The sequence below is a fragment of the Eurosta solidaginis genome, chromosome 1 (genome assembly GCF_040869045.1).
Source record: "Eurosta solidaginis isolate ZX-2024a chromosome 1, ASM4086904v1, whole genome shotgun sequence".
In the NCBI taxonomy this organism is placed as follows: Eukaryota; Metazoa; Arthropoda; class Insecta; order Diptera; family Tephritidae; genus Eurosta; species Eurosta solidaginis.
Window position 1 is genome coordinate 375,555,258 of NC_090319.1, and position 21,236 is coordinate 375,576,493.

General features: G+C 36.3%; 2 protein-coding genes across 4 annotated transcripts in view; both read left to right on the plus strand.

Moving 5' to 3' along the window:
* Positions 1–5,213, plus strand: part of srl (spargel) — a 30,153-nt gene extending 24,940 nt beyond the window's left edge. Inside the window, exons 7-8 of the mRNA XM_067763111.1 lie at positions 198–343; positions 403–5,213. Of these exons, the coding sequence (XP_067619212.1) occupies positions 198–343; positions 403–557 (301 nt within the window). The 3' untranslated portion in view covers positions 558–5,213. The remainder of the gene's footprint in view (positions 1–197; positions 344–402) is intronic.
* Positions 5,214–8,759: 3,546 nt separating this feature from the next.
* Positions 8,760–21,236, plus strand: part of LOC137238290 (serine/threonine-protein kinase 32A) — a 285,449-nt gene continuing 272,972 nt past the window's right edge. For 2 of the 3 annotated variants that reach the window (XM_067763112.1, XM_067763114.1), the window contains exons 1-2: positions 8,760–8,817; positions 14,638–14,830. The gene's annotated coding sequence lies outside the window, so the exon portion shown is untranslated. Of the gene's footprint in view, positions 8,846–14,637; positions 14,831–21,236 lie in introns of all 3 variants that reach the window. The other variant, XM_067763113.1, reaches the window with a different exon arrangement.

A 21,236-nucleotide genomic window follows, 5' to 3' on the forward strand; every position in this document is an offset into this window, starting at 1 on the left:
GTGCAACTTCAAACTATAGATAACATTGGACAAAGTTTAACACTGGTTGTCACAATGACAAAAAGCTTTTTCAACAACCTCTCCACATAAACTCTTATTTCGAAAGCGGCCTTTTAGTTTTTTTCGGCCTAGTTTTATATAGATGTATAAAATTTATATGTTCTATTTCATGTGTTTATAACCATTCACTTTTGCAGCATGAAGTACGGTTTTGTTACATATGAACGATCCCAAGATGCTTTCACAGTTATAGATACTAGCGACCGTGATCCAACCATTAATATGTATGATATCAGTTTTGGTGGCAGACGTGCATTTTGCCGTTCTTCTTACTCTGATTTAGGTATGTTTAGTATTGCAAAATCACAAATAAAACCATTAATATTTATATAAAATTTACAGATAATGCCGGCATAAATACCTATCATTCAATTGTGTTTCCTAAAGTCGAAGCACCACCCAAAGAGGAAGATTCTTTTGAAGCTTTATTGCAAAAGGTGAAAGCGAAAATGAATGCTAATAAAGGCAACTCTGGGACGAATACCCCCAAAGCTTGACGACAATAGTATAACACAAATTACCATACACTAAAAAGTGGACAACTTATGTGTTTATCGTGCTAAATTTTATATGTACCATATATATCGCACGTTTTATTGTAAACAGTTGTAATCCAAAATTTATCCTTTTTTTCATAGATACCCATTATAAAAAAAAAGAGTAAAAGAAATTTTCACCCGCTATTTCCGTATCTTTGAGTATTATTTAAATGTCAGCATAATTTCGTCAATTGGTTATTTGGTGGGCAATAAAATCTAAAAAACTCAAAATCGGTACTTAAATCAGTTTACAATATAATGTGCGATATTTAGCTTGTTGTTGTATATCGACCTATCCTAATAAAAAGGTTGTAACGAAAAAGTTTTGTTAAAAAATCTCTGACATTTTGTTAATAAAGCCGTATCTGAGCGAAGTCCTTAATAAAAAGGTTGCAATTTAATGAGTTTTTTCTATTCACAATTCGCAAAAGACAAAAGTTTGTAAACCAGAACATAGATTCATGCGTCTTCTATAGTATAGTTTAGTATTTTAAATCGTTGAAGAAATGTGAAACGAAATTAAGCTAAATTTAGTTCATAACCCGCTGTCAAAGAGTTTTTATTTCAATTACAACCTTTTTAACCAACCTTCTGAGATACGACTTCATTAATGACTTCGTTGAGATACGGCCTTATTAGCAGAATGTCTGAGATACGTCCTTTTGAACAAAACGTTTAAGTTGCGACCTTTCTATTAGGGTAGGTCGATATATAAAAATGATAAAATTGATGAAAAAAGGCCTTTCGCTTATATGTACATTAGGGTGGGTCAAATTTATTGTTGAAAAGGCACATCCAGTTTCTGAATCTATGGGCCATACTGAGTAATGTTGTCCATGGGACCATAGGTCTGAAATGAATTTCGAACCTCCCTCATTTTGTTAGTAAATTTTATATCCCAATCCGAATAGCGGCTCTCACAAAAAAATACCTGAAAAGAAATGCCAAATTCGGATTCGGATTGGGATATAAAATTTTCTAACAAAATTAGGGAGGCACGAAATTCATTTCAGACCTATGGCCCACAATATTACTCAGTATGACCCATAGATTCAGAAACTGGACGTGCAACTGAAGTTTTTTTTTCCGATTTTTCCCCGTACAATTTGACCCTCCCTAATGTACATACAGCGCAATATCCTAATTACTCTTTTGCCCTAAAAATTATTTTATTTTTTAATATTAAATTTAGCTTTATTTTTGTAAGTGAATTGCTAATTTTTTTTTAACAACGTACTGATAACTTTTAGCTACAATGACATTAGAAAAATATTAAAAATAGTACGCGTTTCATTATTGGATTGTGAGCAAATATTATTTGTGCACGCTTACTTGAGATAAACAGCAATGTTTTTTACAGCACTATAATTTGAAGCAAACAAATTTTATAATACTATTTCTTAATGAACATTGTAAGCTGAAAAGGTGTGTGATAATAGAAGCCACAGTCATTTATTGTAATAAGTTGCAACAAATGAAATAACCGCATAAGTTACATAGATGTGTATGTATGTAAAATAGACTAGTTAATGAATTTAATATAAAAAACACAGAAGAAGACCACAATTAAAGTAGACATGCTACACTTGTGTGAGTATTTTGCAGTTAATTGAACCATACAAAGATTTTTGTAAACATTAAAAAAAACTTCTATAATGACATACATGAGACTGGGCCGAAAAGCAAAGGACCGCGCTGAGATGTAAGGCTGATGTTGACAAGGTCTAGGAATACATTTTTTTTAAAACATTTTTTGGTTCTTTGGCATGCGATATATACAAGTTAAATATCTTTATTTGGTTTTTGTGACATTCGCTTCTAATGTTATTTCGAGATTAGCACTAGTTTTCTTATGCTGTTGTTGTTGTAGCGATAAGTTACTCCCCGAAGGCTTTAGGGAGTTTTATCGATTTGATGGTCCTTTGCCGAATACAGATCCGGTACCCTCCGGAACACAGCACCATTAAGGTGCTAGCCCGACCATCTCGGGCAAGATTTATATGGCCACATTAAACCTTCAGGCCATCCCTCCCTACTCCACCCCCAAGTTCCATGAGGAGCTTGAGGTCGCCAGAACCTCGTCTGTTAGTGAAACGGGATTCGCCGCTCGAAGGTGAGGTTGACAATTGGGTTGGAGAAACTATATATTGCGCTACACAACCCCTTGAATCCCACTAGTTTTCTTATAGGTATGTCTGCTAAACGAGTTTTAGCTCCGTAAAATATGCTTCTTATTCCACCAAACTATGGAAAAAACGACTGCATAGCTTAAAAGGGCCTAGAACGAATTCTAGACTTTCTAAAATAACGGCATATTCATTTAATATTAAAAAAAGGCCAATGGCTTTCTCAATATAAACTTCAAATTAGGAGCATCTTTTGTATCTTTTTTATTTTGCATTGGGACCGACCCAGTATCTAATCTACACACCCACATTCAAACTATTTACAAACGTACAGATGTGTGAAATGAAGCGGACTACAAATTAAACTGTTGATATATAAACTTGATATTAGTTTTAAAGAAATGCACTTTTTTTAATTTATCAAAAATATTTTCTATTTGCATACATATATACTATTTAAGTTAAGGCAATGGTTTTATGCTACTTATATATTTCAAGAAAATCAAAACAGAATATAAAAAATATTGTTTATTATTTTATGATAAAAGCTTGATACATACATTTTTATACCCAAATTCACATCCACATAGAATAAACGTGCTACAACCATTTAAATAAATTAACTTGCTATTCTAAAGCAAAAAACCGAAGTACAACTTTGTATCACATTGAATTTTAGTCAAGAAAATTTTAAAACCACTTGAAAGTAGCACTTTATCAGACTACACCTTTTCCAGTTTAAGTTCAGAAAATTACAATTCAAGTTCAGAATTACCAAATTTAAATTCAGAAAATTACAATTCAAGTTCAGAAAATTTGTCGGGTATTTTTTTTCATCCAATGAAAATAAATGTAGGTAAGATGGTATCTATGTGTTAAAGAAGCATTGGACATCTTAACTCGTTTAAATCAACTTTGCGAGTTAGCGAAGAAAAAAACTCTCGCTCATAAGAAGCAATTGAAATGCCATCCAGCTATATTCTTAGCGTCACAACCATTGATCTGCACTGAGTATGACAGCAGTGATGACGAAGATATGACCACTTAAACAGTCAACGCAGCATCCACACTCCCGGAAGTAACGTATAGGTCTGCATAGATCTTGGCGCCATATGTCAAAATATCTCAACTTATCCGCCATCATCATTCGTCATGAATTGGCACTTAATCGTGATTTTGGCAGTTTGGTAAAAAATCATGCCAGCTTTCTCCGTTTCGTGGTAACTCACGACGATTGGGAGCACCGTGAGAGGTCAAGTCATTCTCCACATTCACAACTCTGTGGAGGTCTCTCCCTTCCACTGCTTCCAAACTGCTATCTCGTCTGAAGTGCTTTTTTTGGCCGTGGCGTCATCATGCACTTGTTGGAGAGAATTATCCTCCATTTGATTTCAAGGTTCGGGATGTACACACCTTGAAGAAAACTTGGGGTACACTAAACCCAAGCCAACATTTTGGCAACATGGTCAACGAAGCATCAACACTTTGGCAAGTAACATATAAGTATACAATTCATTAATTAAAATAACTTCTGAAAATTAACACCCTACTTATAAATTTCTGAATTCGAACTGTAATTTTCTGAACTTGAAATGTAATTTTCTGAACTTGAATTGTAATTTTCTGAACTTGAATTGTAGTTTTCTGAATTTAAATTGGAATTTCAGAACTTGAATTGTAATTTTCTGAACTTGAATTGGAAAATCTGAACTTGAATTGTAAATTTATGAATTTAAATTGGAAATTCTGAACTTGAATTGTAATTTTCTGAACTTGAATTGCAATTTTCTGAACTTGAATTGTAAATTTCTGAACTTAAACTGGAAAAGGTGTAGAATTAAATTTGCTACAGACCTGTGTTGTTAAGTAATTTTTACTCCACAAAGAAATAAATACAGTTTGAAATGAAGATTTATACGGCTATAAAATAAGATTTCTATGAGTAGAATATTGATATTGAAACGAAATTATGTAAATGTTTAAAACATGCCAATTCTGAGTGGATTATATATCTACATATGTATGTATATGTAAAGAGATGATAAATGATTTTATAAAAATGCATACTTTTTGCAACTAATATATAAAAGTATGTTTGTATATAAAACCTATAAAAATATCAAATACTTGTTAAACCAATTGCAAGCATAAAAGCATTGACTGCATTTTTTTAGTATACCAAAAGTAAAAATGTATTCTATTGTTTTAAAGATGCTATATTTCGCTATACAACTTAAGTTATTAGCCAACACACAAGAAATTGCACGCATATACTGTAAAATGTGCAACTTTTTTCTTTAAATGAAATTGTTTGCCTTATATATTGAATGTTATTGAACAATCTTACTTTTATTTTTGCTAATATCTACATAAAAAATACGTATTACTTATTAACTTGTTTTGTAAATTACCATTGAAATATAAGTTGTACGTTTGCTCTGTATTTTTTTTTTACTAAATAAATTACAAAGAATTACTTATGAAATAATCACATTCTATTTAATATGCTTCTATTGAGTTTGTATAAATGTATGTGCATAGGTACTATGTACGTATGTATTTACGCCCATAAGTAGTAATTTTCATTCATTGAATTTTAACCGGTATTGTTTACAATTGAGAACGCGCAGCAATTGTTTATTAGCCAACAAATTTTGCTGCAGCAAATGTTAAGCGCTCTCGCGAGTGTAATACAATGGGGAGTGATGAGTATTCCCATTTGGTGCAGGCGCAATAGTAAAGATATTTGATGAGAAGCTTGTATATATAAGCATGTATATTTTGTATATTTGTGCCATACACGCACACAGTTATACCCCCCACGTCGGTCGGTTAAATAAACTGTTTGTAGAGCTAGGACTTTGATTCTTGGCATTATCCTGTGTCTGCTGCTGCCGCTGCAGACGGATAATTTCTTCAAGCTTACTTATGTGCACCTGAAAAAAAAAACTCGGCCTCTCAAGAAAATCGACAATTAATAGCTGTTCGGGTTACATACTAGACAGCGCTATCGTTGTCTTGATTCCGTAATGGCTTGGATTCCGTCTTAAGGGCTAGTTAGACTTCCTTAATCCTAACGCCATAGTCGCAACCATAGCCATATCCATAACCATCTCCAATGTGATCCATTAATGGTACCTTAACCTAAAAATCGTGAAAATTTCATAAAAATTAAGAGACGCAAAAAATGACCAAACATATTCCACAAAAGATAAGTCTCTTAGTCATAACGTATCCAAAACAATGAATAAAAACTACAAAAAGTTATTAAATTCGCCAACTCAAATATTTTTAGGTTATGTATTTGGCGTGAAACCAAAAACCAATTGGTTGGCTATGGTATGGTTCTGGCGTTAGCAATATGGTATTGCACCATTCATCGATTACATTGATTTCCATAAGGCAGGTTTGATCAGCTGTTTTATCTGGTTATGGTTTTATGGTTATAAGTCACCATTAATTGGCCCTTTAGTTGGAAAGCGGTCATCTTAAAGAATCGCGAAATATGTTGCCTTGATTGAGAACGGTAGATCCTTTCACAAAAAAGCGATGCCGCTTACATTCATCGACAAGTTTCTCTTTCTTTAGTACGTAGGGTTTGTGTGTATTCCCTATTTTGGTGTGTATTTTTAAGTGCCGCCAGTGGAAGTGAGTGCGCTCGGGCACCATTTGTCTATGCTAGACTTTATATTGTAATCTATCAGAAATAAAGGTACTGACACTCGTCGTTAGTAATAATTGTGTGCCAGCAATAATAGTCACTGGATGGATTGCAGCCAACGCCATCTAACAGTCAGATCGGTTGCACGAGCAGAAGGTGTAATGTGAAAAATATAAGTATGGCAGCGCTGTCTTTTAGGCAGGAATCTGGCGATCAGCCAATCAGGTGCTCGATTTGATTCTTGCTTAGCTGACGCAGCCCTCTGTAGGAAAACATCGGTAACTTATTATAAGAAAGATGTTTAAAAAAAATGTGAAAATATGGCAATGATGGAGACACGAAAAAAAAAGAAGATGGATTGCGAATAGAGCACTGAACGCGAACGGATATACATAAAAACCCAACCTTGGCACTATTATTACAAATAAAACCGGAATTATAATATGTACAGCTATAAGCTTCTCAAATGTTTAAGTAGGGGAGATGCAAGGCAAATGAGCCTGAAGTCATTGGTTGATTCAAGTTTTCCATCTTTGGTAGTAAGATACCGTCAGCCATCCTTTGCTGTTGTTTTATCGATAAAGACACTCCTCGGAAGGTTTTGGTGAGTGTGGTTGTTGTTGTGTTAGCGAAGGGCTTGGGGAGTGTTATCGATGTTGATGGTCCTTTGCCGGATGCAAATCCGGTACGTTCCGGAAATAAGCACCATTAAGATGCAAGCCCGACCAACTCGGGAACGATTTGGTATGACCACATGAAACCTTTTAGGCTATTCCGCCCTTGCGCCCCTGGATCCATTAGGAACTTGGGGTCGTCAGAATCTCGTTGCCGGACCTTCGGGGGTGGCTTTACCGTTAATACAACAACAACAACATACTAGCCGAACCATCTCGGGAACGCTTTAATATGACCTCATTCAAACTTATAACCTTATGCCCATGGAGATTGCTGTTGCCTTCAGGTTTGAAAGGAGCATAAGCATGACGTTGCTGCAGAATAATTGGAATACCGACGATGATGTGCATCATGGGTCTCCAAAAATTTAAAGTGATTGCTCTTACGCACACGCAATGAGAGCACAATTGTACCATGGAATGCAGACCCTTGATGTAGATAGAGGCATTTGGAGCGGTTTGTATACAGCTTTTCCACGGCAAACTTTCCGTGGCACTGCGCGCACTTGTTTTATGCACATAGGTGTGTACTTATCCTGGCTGACACACGGGTCTATATTTGAGCCTTGTAGAGTGCGTACAGGACAATGAGACTCTGTCTGTCGTCCATCACGACATGCTCGAGTTAGTTTTGTGCTGTTCGATCAAGTGATAGCCAAGTAGTTTGGTATATTTTTTTATGCTGCAACCTGCTACTGCAAATTTCCATATTTCGAGGCGCGGCGAAGTCAATCACCCTCAACCCGTAGGGAGGGATAAATTTTGCGACTGTTGGTGCAAAGACCCCTTACTTGCCCACCCTGGCGGTAGAGTCACCCAGCATGATTTTAATATAATCGTATGTCTATTGTAGTTTCTCATGAAAGGAGTACTTATCCGTTTCGTTCACATCGTCTATTGATGAATAAGCGCATATGTATAACTAAACGAGATATTGAAAAACATCACCTTAATGCGGATCGCAGCGGGACGCCTGTTTACAGCTGTGAACGATAGAACTTGGCTCCGTATCACGCGTTTGCTCATATGACCACTGTAGTAGACGGCACAACGCCCAATCGGTTTTCTGCTTAGCCCCTTCCATAGATCTTCCTGTTAATCGAATTGTTGAATAGGTATACTTTGGATGTGTTTAGACGGAGGAAGCGCAGGGTGATAACAGGTGGTCAGATTGTTTATGGGTTTCTAACCACATCTCTTTTTGTTGTCATTTTTGTATTTATTTTCTAGGCTAAAATGTGGAAACTCAAGCAGCAGTAGTCTCGGCTACGAAAGTTCCGAGCCTAGCGCCGAACCCAGGAATGGTGGGTATGGAATTTAGTCGCCTTTTGCGACAGGCAAGCCTACACTGGGTATATTCAAAGTGCCCCCAACCCGTATCAGTACCTCACACAAAATTATGAGTGCGCCTCAAAGTATAGTTTACTACTGCGTGACTATATTCCATTCTCCTACCTGTAACAGTCTTTGGACTACTTCTAAGAGAAGGCCATCTTTACTATAAATGCCAAGATTCGGAGATTTCAGCGAAAGCCTCATAATGCTAAATATGGCAACAATTTTCCACTGAGAGAGCGAAATACATATGTATCTGCTTCATGTCTTCTCTTCGTTCGTTTGATGAGAATTTTGAGGATTGTATTAGGCGATGTGTTATTAGACGAAATCAATCTTACACAAACATTTGACGTATATGGTACGCTAACGGTTTATTTTTTGAAAACCTACATATATTTGACTAAAGTTATAAAAAAATGGTATTACTAATACTAATGCATATAATATGTATGTATACAAAAACGTGCGTGGGTGTGTGTGTTATATGGAAAAGTTAAAAGTGCCGGTTTAACTTGTGGAGTGTAGTGAACGACGAGTGGCCATTGTGAATACTTGTACACATATACATAGGGTGGATGTACCAGTAACCGGACACTTAACTTTTTTTGCCTTTGAACTCTTCTTGGTTACATTTTATAAGTGATATTAAACAGCTTAGAATTGTCAAATGACTATTGCTTAATTCTAAATCTAATAAAATCAGCCACTTCGATAGAAAACGTTTTATAACGTTTTCTTTATTCTTATTTAATATTTAAAGCAATTAAATAAATAAATACAACAACAAAAAATAAACTTTTGCACATTCTTGCATAGGTACTTAGTATTTAAACATTAAGAAAAAAAAAACGAAAACATTCTTTCATTTTCAGTTAAAAATATACTTAGATAAAAAAGAAACGCACAAATTTCCAATAAGTAAAAAATTAAAATATAAATATTTCGTTAATTTCAATACATTTATACATACGTAGTAATTAAACATTACACAAATGACACAGTCAGAGACTGCTTCGCAACATATTTTCACTTACTTTAAACAGTTATCACGTATTTTTATCAATTATTTATAGAAAGTAGTCATTTGAAACACGTTTGTCACCAAATTATTAGTAAAAACTCACCTGATAGAATTGAAGTACAACTAGCAAAAAAATTGAAAACTAGCACGTCTTAACACTTCGCACACGTAAACTAAAAGTGAAACATCAAAGCTTCTTTTGAAAATAAAGCAAAAGGCAAATTGCGAAACCGTTATAAATGAGTGGCTTCTTCCAATGAATTTTTCGAATTTTAAAATAAGTCAACGGTTTGCTTATTTCAAACGATTAAAGTGAAAAATGTCCGGTTACTGGTACATCTACCCTATATGGTGAAGATGAAGATAAAAGTGATATACTAGTCCAACATAAATGCATACATACATAAACGATTCTGTTCAATGAAGGGGAAAAAAGGACTTATTTTATCAAAGAAAATATTAGGGGGACTCATTAAAGCCATAGATGTTAAGTAATGATTAGCTAATGCTAATGATTGCTAATTAACCTTCATTTGCGAAATTCTCTAATTCATTAAACAATTAGAAAGGTTCACCTAATTCCCATTAGATAATTGAAATTTTTATTCTAATGGTAAATCTAATTGCAATTAGTTGCCATTACCAAAAAAAATTGGTTTACTTTTTGTTGTTTTTGCGGTCAGTTTTAATTAAATATTAGTAAGGGTCGTAGGCTAGTTAGACCTAATTATGTTTGGTGCAAATAAACGCTTTATTTCACCTTCTTGCCCAACGTTTCGCTGAATATTCCAGCATCATCAGGGGCTACACTATTTATTTTTCATAAAAGATAACAAACATTATTGTATATGTATAAACATTCATAACATTTAACATGTAGAACAACCAATTTGACTTACAATAACAATAAACAGTATGAACACTTAAAGATTAATCATCCGTACCACCTTGCGTGGTAGTTTTGTCAATACTAAAATTATTACTTAAACATAACATGTATGCAGCGCCTATGCAGTCGTAGTCTTCTTTTTTGTTGATCGTCTTTTCTCTATTTCTCAATATGTGCAAGCTTTCCAATCTGTATCTGGTCAATTCTCTTTTTTCCTTATCAATAATTTTGGTGTTGTTAAAATCAGCTGTATGGCCACTGCTTATTATGTGTTGGGAGAGCGCAGTGCTTGGCTTTTGTTTTTTCACGTCTGCTTTGTGTTCGGCTATTCGTATACCAAGCTCTCGTTTTGTAGTTCCGATATAAATCTTATCACAGTTTTCGTTCTCTTTTCCATTGCATTCTATTTCGTATATCACATTGTTTTGTTGTAGCTTGTCTATTGGATCTTTTGTTCTTGTGTAAATTTTGGATAATGTGTTGTTGGATTTGTAGGCTAAGGTGATGTTTTGTTCTTTCAGTATGTTGTGGTCTATTGTACTAAGCTTTGGGATATATGTGACGCTGTAATATTTCTTTACTTCTGTTGTTGCATTTTGTGGTTTATTGTGGGGGTTGCTATTTTTCATGATTTCCTGGTTTATTAGTTCATGTATCAAGTGGTCGGGGTAATTATTATTTTTCAAGATTGTGTGTATTTTTTCTATATTAGTTTCATGGAATTTTTCGTGGCTAATCGTCATTATTTTTCGTATCAGATTCTTCGCTGTATTGATTTTATACTTTCTTGGTTGGGAGGATAAAAAATTAATCAGGCGACCAGAAGATGTTGGCTTCGAGTACCAATTTAAAATAATACTATTGTTGGCTTTGTGTATGCGAACATCTAGAAAAGGGATGCTCTCATTTTCTTCCATTTCTATTGTAAATTGTAGTTTGTGGTGGTATTTGTTTAGTGTCTCGAGGATTATATTCACGTCTTTGCGTTTCACTATTGCAAAAATGTCGTTTACATATTTGGTGATAAATTTAATGTCAATACCATGTTGTTGTTTTAGCTCCGAGATGGTGTTGTCAATTAGGTCGTCCATGACAATATCGGCTATTGTTGGTGAGAGCGGATTTCCCATGGGCATTCCAAAAGTTTGAGTGTATAGTTTATTATTGCACATGAAATAATTGTTTTCTCTGAGGCAGAAGTCAAGTATTTGTTGGAATTTTGCTTTTGTGATGTTAGTTGTGTGTTGAATTTTGTCCCATTTTCTCAGAATAATAATGAGAAAATGGGACAAAATTCAACACACAACTAACATCACAAAAGCAAAATTCCAACAAATACTTGACTTCTGCCTCAGAGAAAACAATTATTTCATGTGCAATAATAAACTATACACTCAAACTTTTGGAATGCCCATGGGAAATCCGCTCTCACCAACAATAGCCGATATTGTCATGGACGACCTAATTGACAACACCATCTCGGAGCTAAAACAACAACATGGTATTGACATTAAATTTATCACCAAATATGTAGACGACATTTTTGCAATAGTGAAACGCAAAGACGTGAATATAATCCTCGAGACACTAAACAAATACCACCACAAACTACAATTTACAATAGAAATGGAAGAAAATGAGAGCATCCCTTTTCTAGATGTTCGCATACACAAAGCCAACAATAGTATTATTTTAAATTGGTACTCGAAGCCAACATCTTCTGGTCGCCTGATTAATTTTTTATCCTCCCAACCAAGAAAGTATAAAATCAATACAGCGAAGAATCTGATACGAAAAATAATGACGATTAGCCACGAAAAATTCCATGAAACTAATATAGAAAAAATACACACAATCTTGAAAAATAATAATTACCCCGACCACTTGATACATGAACTAATAAACCAGGAAATCATGAAAAATAGCAACCCCCACAATAAACCACAAAATGCAACAACAGAAGTAAAGAAATATTACAGCGTCACATATATCCCAAAGCTTAGTACAATAGACCACAACATACTGAAAGAACAAAACATCACCTTAGCCTACAAATCCAACAACACATTATCCAAAATTTACACAAGAACAAAAGATCCAATAGACAAGCTACAACAAAACAATGTGATATACAAAATAGAATGCAATGGAAAAGAGAACGAAAACTGTGATAAGATTTATATCGGAACTACAAAACGAGAGCTTGGTATACGAATAGCCGAACACAAAGCAGACGTGAAAAAACAAAAGCCAAGCACTGCGCTCTCCCAACACATAATAAGCAGTGGCCATACAGCTGATTTTAACAACACCAAAATTATTGATAAGGAAAAAAGAGAATTGACCAGATACAGATTGGAAAGCTTGCACATATTGAGAAATAGAGAAAAGACGATCAACAAAAAAGAAGACTACGACTGCATAGGCGCTGCATACATGTTATGTTTAAGTAATAATTTTAGTATTGACAAAACTACCACGCAAGGTGGTACGGATGATTAATCTTTAAGTGTTCATACTGTTTATTGTTATTGTAAGTCAAATTGGTTGTTCTACATGTTAAATGTTATGAATGTTTATACATATACAATAATGTTTGTTATCTTTTATGAAAAATAAATAGTGTAGCCCCTGATGATGCTGGAATATTCAGCGAAACGTTGGGCAAGAAGGTGAAATAAAGCGTTTATTTGCACCAAACATAATTAGGTCTAACTAGCCTACGACCCTTACTAATATAAAATTGGTTTACCTTTACAAATAGAAATCTAATTGACTTCTGCTAATGCAATTAGATATTCAATTAGCTTAAATTAGAATCAATTATTTTGATAAAAATAAATTTTTTTCAAAGAATTATTGAAGTGAACGAATAATGATGTAAATAAATATAAATAATTGATTCTAATTCGAGCTAATTGAATATCTAATTGCATTAGCAGAAGTCAATTAGATTTCTAATTGTAAAGGTAAACCAATTTTTTTTGCTAATGGCAACTAATTGCAATTAGATTTACCATTAGAATAAAAATTTCAATTATCTAATGGGAATTAGGTGAACCTTTCTAATTGTTTAATGAATTAGAGAATATAAACCAATTGCATCAATTGCTAATTCTAATTGAAATTTAACATGTATGATTAAAGCATACAAATTTTTAAGGTGTAAAATTATATCTATTTACACACGCTGTTATATGAAAGCACCTAGTAATATTCTTGATAAATTTAATTTTCGATCAGCTGTATTATTGCCAAAAAAATCTTTAATTGTTATACAAATTAAAAAATGCCTAGATTAAGTGAAAAATCAAAATTAAAACATCTTTACTAAGAAATTCTTGTAAATGGCTTGCTGATGTTGGAGATTTCTGATGAAAAGGACGGCAATTATGTTTGAAAGGTTGCATTCCTTTGAGTTTACCGCGTTTACACCATGAAATGTGCTCGTAAATTTATACAAATTGTGTAAATGATTTTTCATACAAAATTTGACAGTTCGTTTATGCACTAGATAAATTTATATGTTTACACACTTTATAAGGCATTATAAGGTTAAATGAGTCCCCCTATTGTGTGTGTGGCGCTTGTAATATAAGTATGTACTATAGGCCGGGTCGATTTGTGGGGAGGCAAAAAAATCGCCCATTGCTCTGTGAAAATCATATTCTAGGGATCAAAATAAGAAACTTTGCCGAAGGAACCATACCTCTAAAACGAATTCTGGTGTCCCCCAATTTGGGTCGAACTTTTGGGTAGGGGCAAATTTTGAAAAATCCCACTTTGACCCATTTAGAGCGCTCCAATCGAGTCCAAATGTATGACCGACCCCCACTAACTTTAGAGGCCCGACCCACCGATGCCAGTGGCACACCTCCTGGAACCTCCCTGGGGGTTCACCATACAAACATTTCAAAAAATCGCCGGTTTTGCACTTTACATGAAAAAATCAGCACAAACAGATCCATACCAACTGAAAAGAGGTGCACCACTGCGTATATAAATTGAAATGTTTGTATGGTGAACCCCCGGGGGGTTCCAGGGGGTGTGCCACTGGCATTGGTGGGTCGGGCCTCCAAAGTTAGTGGGGGTCGGTCATACATTTGGACTCGATTGGAGCACTCTAAATGGGTCAAAGTGGGATTTTTCAAAATTTGCCCCTACCCAAAAGTTCGACCCAAATTGGGGGACACCAGAATTCGTTTTAGAGATATGGTTCCTTCGGCAAAGTTTCTTATTTTGATCCCTAGAATACGATTTTCACAGAGCAATGAGCGATTTTGAAATCGACCCGCCCTAATGTACTACCAATAAATTTGTGAATATTAGGAGTTAAAACAAATGTAGGTATAATAACACAGTGCAACATATATATATATATAGACGATTGCTATTCGTTTCAAAAGAGCAATAATAGCATTTACATACATACATATATGAAAGTTAACTTCTGATAAATTTAATTTTGGTAACGAAACTTGAAGTCAAATTACTACAACAGCAAAAACAAGAAAAGTTTAAGGTACAACAAAAAAATCCATTTTATTAATCAATATTATGAAAATAAAACACACTTTTATCCTGGTCCTATTTATTAATGTAAATAAGCAAACTTCACATTAAAGTAACGAAAAACATATTAGTTATTATTTAAAAATATTATTTGGCCGAAACTAACCTGCTCATAAAAATAGGTAAAATTTTGATGAGATTATTATTATTATTGATAGGCCTGGAAGCACTGCGACCTTTGTGCAGATCTATTGTGCAAGATCTTCAGCCTAATTTTGTATCTGGAGGCTCTTGATGTATCTAAGTTCAGGCTTTTTACTCCATATCACATAGGGATTAAGAGTCCCACTACATAGATGGGATAGCCTCTGCCTAGCTGGAGCGACGCATTCGCAGAGAATGTGAACCGGCGTTTCATCATCCAGCTCACAGAAACGACAAATTTGGGTATCAGATAGATTTAATTTACTTAGGTGATATCGTAGACCGCAGTGTCCCATGTCAGGGTTGAGTCATTTTGAAATGAAACAAATTAAAATAAAAAATAAAAAATTATTCATCATTTTAAATTTTTTGATTGATGAATAAAAAGTTATTTTTTATTCAAGCATTTCTTGAATAATGAATAACATTTTCTCGTTATTCAAAATATTCTAATTGATGATAAACGCCCATTCTTATTTTTGCAAATTTTGAATAAAGAGTTGAGTTATTATTCATTATTTACAAAATTTGGAATAACAATAAAATTTTAGTTTTTATTCAGGTATTCAAAAATAAAAAAATAAACCATCGAGATGCCCTGAAAATATACCCAAATGCGTAACCAGTTCGCGTGTAGTTCTGAAGCTTCTTAGGGTAATATTGAGATGATTGTGGGGAGTATTCGCAGGGTTTTTTGGGGGCCGTTTGGGGGTAATTTCTGGGACACTTTGGCATGGTTTAGGGGAGTACCTCGGGGTCCTCCCGGGGTCATTCCGTGACCTTTTTGGGACTCCCTCGGGGTCATTCGGGGGTCATTCCGGGATGATTTTGGGGACTTCCTCGGGGTCATTTCGGGGTCATTCCGGGATGATTTTGGGGACTCCCTCGGGGTCATTTCGGGTTGGTTTTGGGGACTCCCTCGGGGTCATTTGGGGGTCATTCGTGGGTCATTCCGGGGTAATTTTGGGGTCTCCCTCGTGGTCATTTCGGGGTCATTTGGGGGTCATTTCGGGATGGTTTTGGGGACTCCCTCGGGGTCATTAGGGGGTCCTTTCGGGATGGTTTTGGGGACTCCCTCGGGGTCATTTCGGGGTCATTCGTGGGTCATTCCGAGATCTTTTTGGGGACTCCCTCGGGGTCATTTGGGGTAATTTCGGAATGGTTTTGGGGACTCCCTCGGGGTCATTTCGGGGTCATTTGGGGGTCATTTCGTGATGGTTTTGGGGACTCACTCGGGGTCATTTCGGGGTCATTTGGGGGTCATTTCGGGATGGTTTTGAGGACTCCCTCGGGGTCATTTGGGGTCATTCCGGGATCTTTTTGGGGTCTCCCTCGGGGTCATTTGGGGTCATTTCGTGATGGTTTTGGGGACTCCCTCGGGGTCATTTCGGGGTCATTTGGGGGTCATTTCGTGATGGTTTTGGGGACTTACTCGGGATCATTTCGGGGTCATTTGGGGGTCATTTCGGGATGGTTTTGAGGACTCCCTCGGGGTCATTTGGGGTCATTCCGGGATCTTTTTGGGGACTCTCTCGGGGTCATTTCGGGATGGTTTTGGGGAATCCCTCGGGGTTATTTGGAGGTCATTTCGGGATGGTTTTGGGGACTCCCTCGGGGTCATTTGGGGTCATTCCGGGATCTTTTTGGGGACTCCCTCGGGTCATTTGGGGGTCATTCGTGCGTCATTCCGGGATCTTTTTGGGGACTCCCTCGTGGTCATTTGGGGGTTATTCGCGGGTCATTCCGGGATCTTTTTGGGGACTCTCTCAGGGTCATTTCGGGATGGTTTTGGAGAATCCCTCGGGGTCATTTGGGGGTCATTTCTGGATGGTTTTGGGGAATCCCTCGAGGTTATTTGGGGGTCATTCCGGGATGGTTTTGGGGTCTCATCCTGCGTCTCTATCACCCGCTGAAGATAGCCGTATGATACGACCTACATAACATTAAAAAAGTCTCAAGTGACATAACTTGGATATCTGCGTAATAAGAAAAAATTTTGTTTTAATTTGCATGTTTTCTTCTAGAGAGTGCACGCAGAAGCTTATGAAAATCAATATAAGCCATATGTGCAGAAAAAACGGGAAAAGCTGGTGAACAGTACATCTGGTGCTAGAAAAAAATTGAACCGTTCGAGCCGTCAGAAAAAATATGAAGACAATGTTGTTACCTACTATGTGCTCGAAAGTATGAGTCCCCTTTCCACAGATGAAATGCTGTCATTCAGAAAATTAATAGATGGTGAATAACTTTAATTGGGAGCGTGTCATTATTCTGTATTACAAAATTCTGGGTGACAAAATTCTGTAAATTGCAAAAAAATTCTGCTTGAACAAAATTCTGTTTTTTTAAAATTCTGCTTTTTAAAATTCTCCTTTCTAAAATTCTGCTTTTTCAAAATTCTGCATGTCTAATGCGAAAAATTCTGCTTTATTCAAGAAGGACATCACCTTGGCAGTAGCCACGGTTATACCACACAGCCGGACTTGGCATGGCGTAGCCCAGGGTTATTTTTTATAAGCGCGGCCGAAGGCCGCCTATGCAGAAAGGTGTTCTACGCAAAATTACTGTGCATGGCGCAGCCGTTGTGGATCGGCCTTTTCCAGAATATTGACTCCCATAATATTGATTTCCGGTGTTTCGACTTCCGGAATTATGAATGCATGACCTCTTTAACATTGTTAATATTATATTTTAATACAGAATTTTGCAATACAGAATTTTGTAATATAGAATTTTTAAAAAAGCAGAATTTTAGAAAGCAGAATTTTAAAAAAGCAGAATTTTGTTCAAGCAGAACTTTTTTGCAATTTACAGAATTTTGTCACCCAGAATGTTGTAATACAGAATAATGACACGCTTCCAATTAAAGTTATTCACCATCTATTAATTTTCTGAATGACGGCATTTCAACTGTGGATAGGGGACTCATACTTTCGAGCACATAGGTAACAACATTGTCTTCATATTTTTTCTGACGGCTCGAACGGCTAAATTTTTTTCTAGCACCTGATGTACTGTTCACCAGCTTTTCCCGATTTTTCTGCACATATGGCTTATATTGATTTTCATAAGCTTCTGCGTGCACTCTCTAGAAGAAAACATGCAAATTAAAACAAAATTTTTTCTTATTACGCAGATATCCAAGTTATGTCACTTGAGACTTTTTTAATGTTATGTAGGTCGTATCATACGGCTATCTTCAGCGGGTGATAGAGACGCAGGATGAGACCGTTATAGTACCTTTAAAATCAGGTGATCGAGTCTATTTGTCCTGAAATGACCCCGAGAGAGTCCGCAAAAAGATACCGGAATGACCCACGAATGACCCCCAAATGACCCCGAAATGACCCCGAGGGAGTCCCCAAAACCATCCCGAAATGACCCCGATAGAGTCCCCAAAGAGATCCCGGAATGACCCACGAATGACCCCCAAATGACCCCGAGGGAGTCCCCAAAAAGATCCCGGAATGACCCCAAATGACCCCGAGGGAGTTCCCAAAAAGATCCCGGAATGACCCCAAATGACCCCGAGGGAGTCCCCAAAACCATTCCGAAATGACCCCCAAATGACCCCGAGGGAGTCCCCAAAACCATCCCGAAATGACCCCCAAATGACCCCGAAGGAGTCCCCAAAAAGATCCCGGAATGACGCACGAATGACCCCCAAATGACCCGAGGGAGTCCCCAAAAAGATCCCGGAATGACCTCAAATGACCCCGAGGGAGTCCCCAAAACTTTCCCGAAATGACCCCCAAATGACCCCGAGGGAGTCCCCAAAATCATCCCGGAATGACCCCGAGGAAGTCCCCAAAATCATCCCGGAATGACCCCCAAATGACCCCGAGGGAGTCCCAAAAAGGTCACGGAATGACCCCGGGAGGACCCCGAGGTACTCCCCTAAACCATGCCAAGTGTCCCAGAAATTACCCCCAAACGGCTCCCAAAAAACCCCTCGAATACTCCCCAAAATCATCTCAATATTACCCTAAGAAGCTTCAGAACTACACGCGAACTGGTTACGCATATGGGTATATTTTCAGGGCATCTCGATGGTTTATTTTTTTATTTTTGAATACCTGAATAAAAACTAAAATTTTATTGTTATTCCAAATTTTGTAAATAATGAATAATAACTCAACTCTTTATTCAAAATTTGCAAAAATAAGAATGGGTGTTTACCATCAATTATTATATATATTTGAATAACGAGAAAATGTTATTCATTATTCAAGAAATGCTTGAATAAAAAATACCATGTTATTCATCACTCAAGTTTTCTTGAATAATGAATAAAAATTTATTTTTTATTTTTTCGTCAATGGTTATTCAAATTTGTTGATAACGCCCATCCCTGTCCCATGTAGTACCCAGTAAGAGTTCTTAGGTCCTCCCTGCTTAGGTTAATGAGATTGGCTGATACTTTCGTTGCCGGAAGTATAAACAGTTTGGCCTGCGTATTAAGGATTTCAGTGCATTCATCCACTAGCTTAGATGTAACTGTGTAGGATTGCAAGGCACGCAGTGCCGCCTGGCTGTCCGACATAATTTTGATGAGATAGTAAGAATGAAAAAACTATATGAAACAAAACTTTTCTTTTACACATTTAACATTGCTTAGTTAATAACCAGTATATCCACCTCCATTGTTAACGACTTTACCCATTCTTTTGGGCAAGCTATTGTCCATCAGGTTTTTACGGATATCTCAAACCATGTTTTTTGAGCACATTCGCATAATTGGTCTGTGTTGGAGAAAGTTTGACCTGCCAATTTCTTTTTTAAATCTCCCCACAGGTTTTCAATCGGCTTTAAATTTCATTAGCTTAACGGTATTGGTTTTTGAATTATCTCATTTTTCCCATTTTTCTAATTTTTCGATATCAAAAAAGTGGGCTTGGTTATCGTCCGATTTCGCTCGTTTTCAATACCAATCTATTCTGGGTCCAGATAAGCCCGTACACGTATTTGGTGAAGATATCTCAATATTTGCTCAAGTTATCGTGTTAATGGACGGACAGACGGACGGACGAACGGACATGGTATAATCAAATTTTTTTCGATACTGATGATTTTAATATATGGAGGTCTATATCTATCTCGATTCCTTTATATCTGTACAACCAACCGTTATGTTACCAAAGTTAATATAATCTGTGTGCAAAGCGCGCTGAATATAAAATTTTCACACTTTTAATTTCAATCCACAAAATCAATCCAATATCAAAACCCAACTGAAATACTCTTTTTCATGAAAGATTTTACAGTTTGATTTTAAACCAATTTTAGTTTGGTCATAAATGTAGTTCAAACAAGTTATGAATTTCTGTAAGTTGGCTCGTGCGGACTACCCATTGGTTGTGAACCATTTTCGTGTTATTTTTTACGGGCCAAGCTGAGTAGTTTTGTTTATTTGACCAAATATGCTGTTTAATACGTATTATTAATATCAATGCTATATCTTTATCTTCTTTATATATAAAAATCACGTGTCACTATGTTTGTCCGCGATGGACTCCTAAACTACTGAACCGATTTTGAATTTCTTTTTTGCACCCCGTGTGTAGTTTGATCTAACTTGAAGGATAGGTTATATCTCAGTTTATATTCGCAATATTATTTTATTGAAATTTGTTTAAATGTTTATACGTAATAATAAAATGTTACGTATACGCAGCGGCACTCATATTTTCAGGTGGTGCGGATATACTTCCGTGTAATTGCTTGGTGTTTAATTAAACAACGTGCTTGTCAATAAAAAATATTATAGCGAATGATATCAAGTATAGCACATCACCAGGCCCGTCGGGAGAGGGGGGGGGGGGGGTTGGGGGGATTACCCCGGACCCGGGGTTTCTGAGGGGGCCCGCGATTGAGAAGTACTAAGACATTTTTTTTTTAATTCAGGAGAGTCTTTAGTTGTTCCATGTGAAATTTTTAAGCCGAATTTCAAAACCAATGAATATCTGCATTTCGTTTTAATATTATAAAGAAGTGTGAAAAATAAAAATCTATATGTATAAAGGGAAAGGCTAAACTGTGTTTTGGTTGGTCGCCAGTGTTTGAAGAGATGCGTCAGTCGATTTTGTTCAAACGGGGACCAGGGTACCCCTAGAATGTGTTTATAGAATATGGATAACATGGATGAAAGCTGCTGATGAGTGCTTTAGTAGAGGGTAATTTTCATACCCCTGGGTGACTAGGGTCTCGAGATA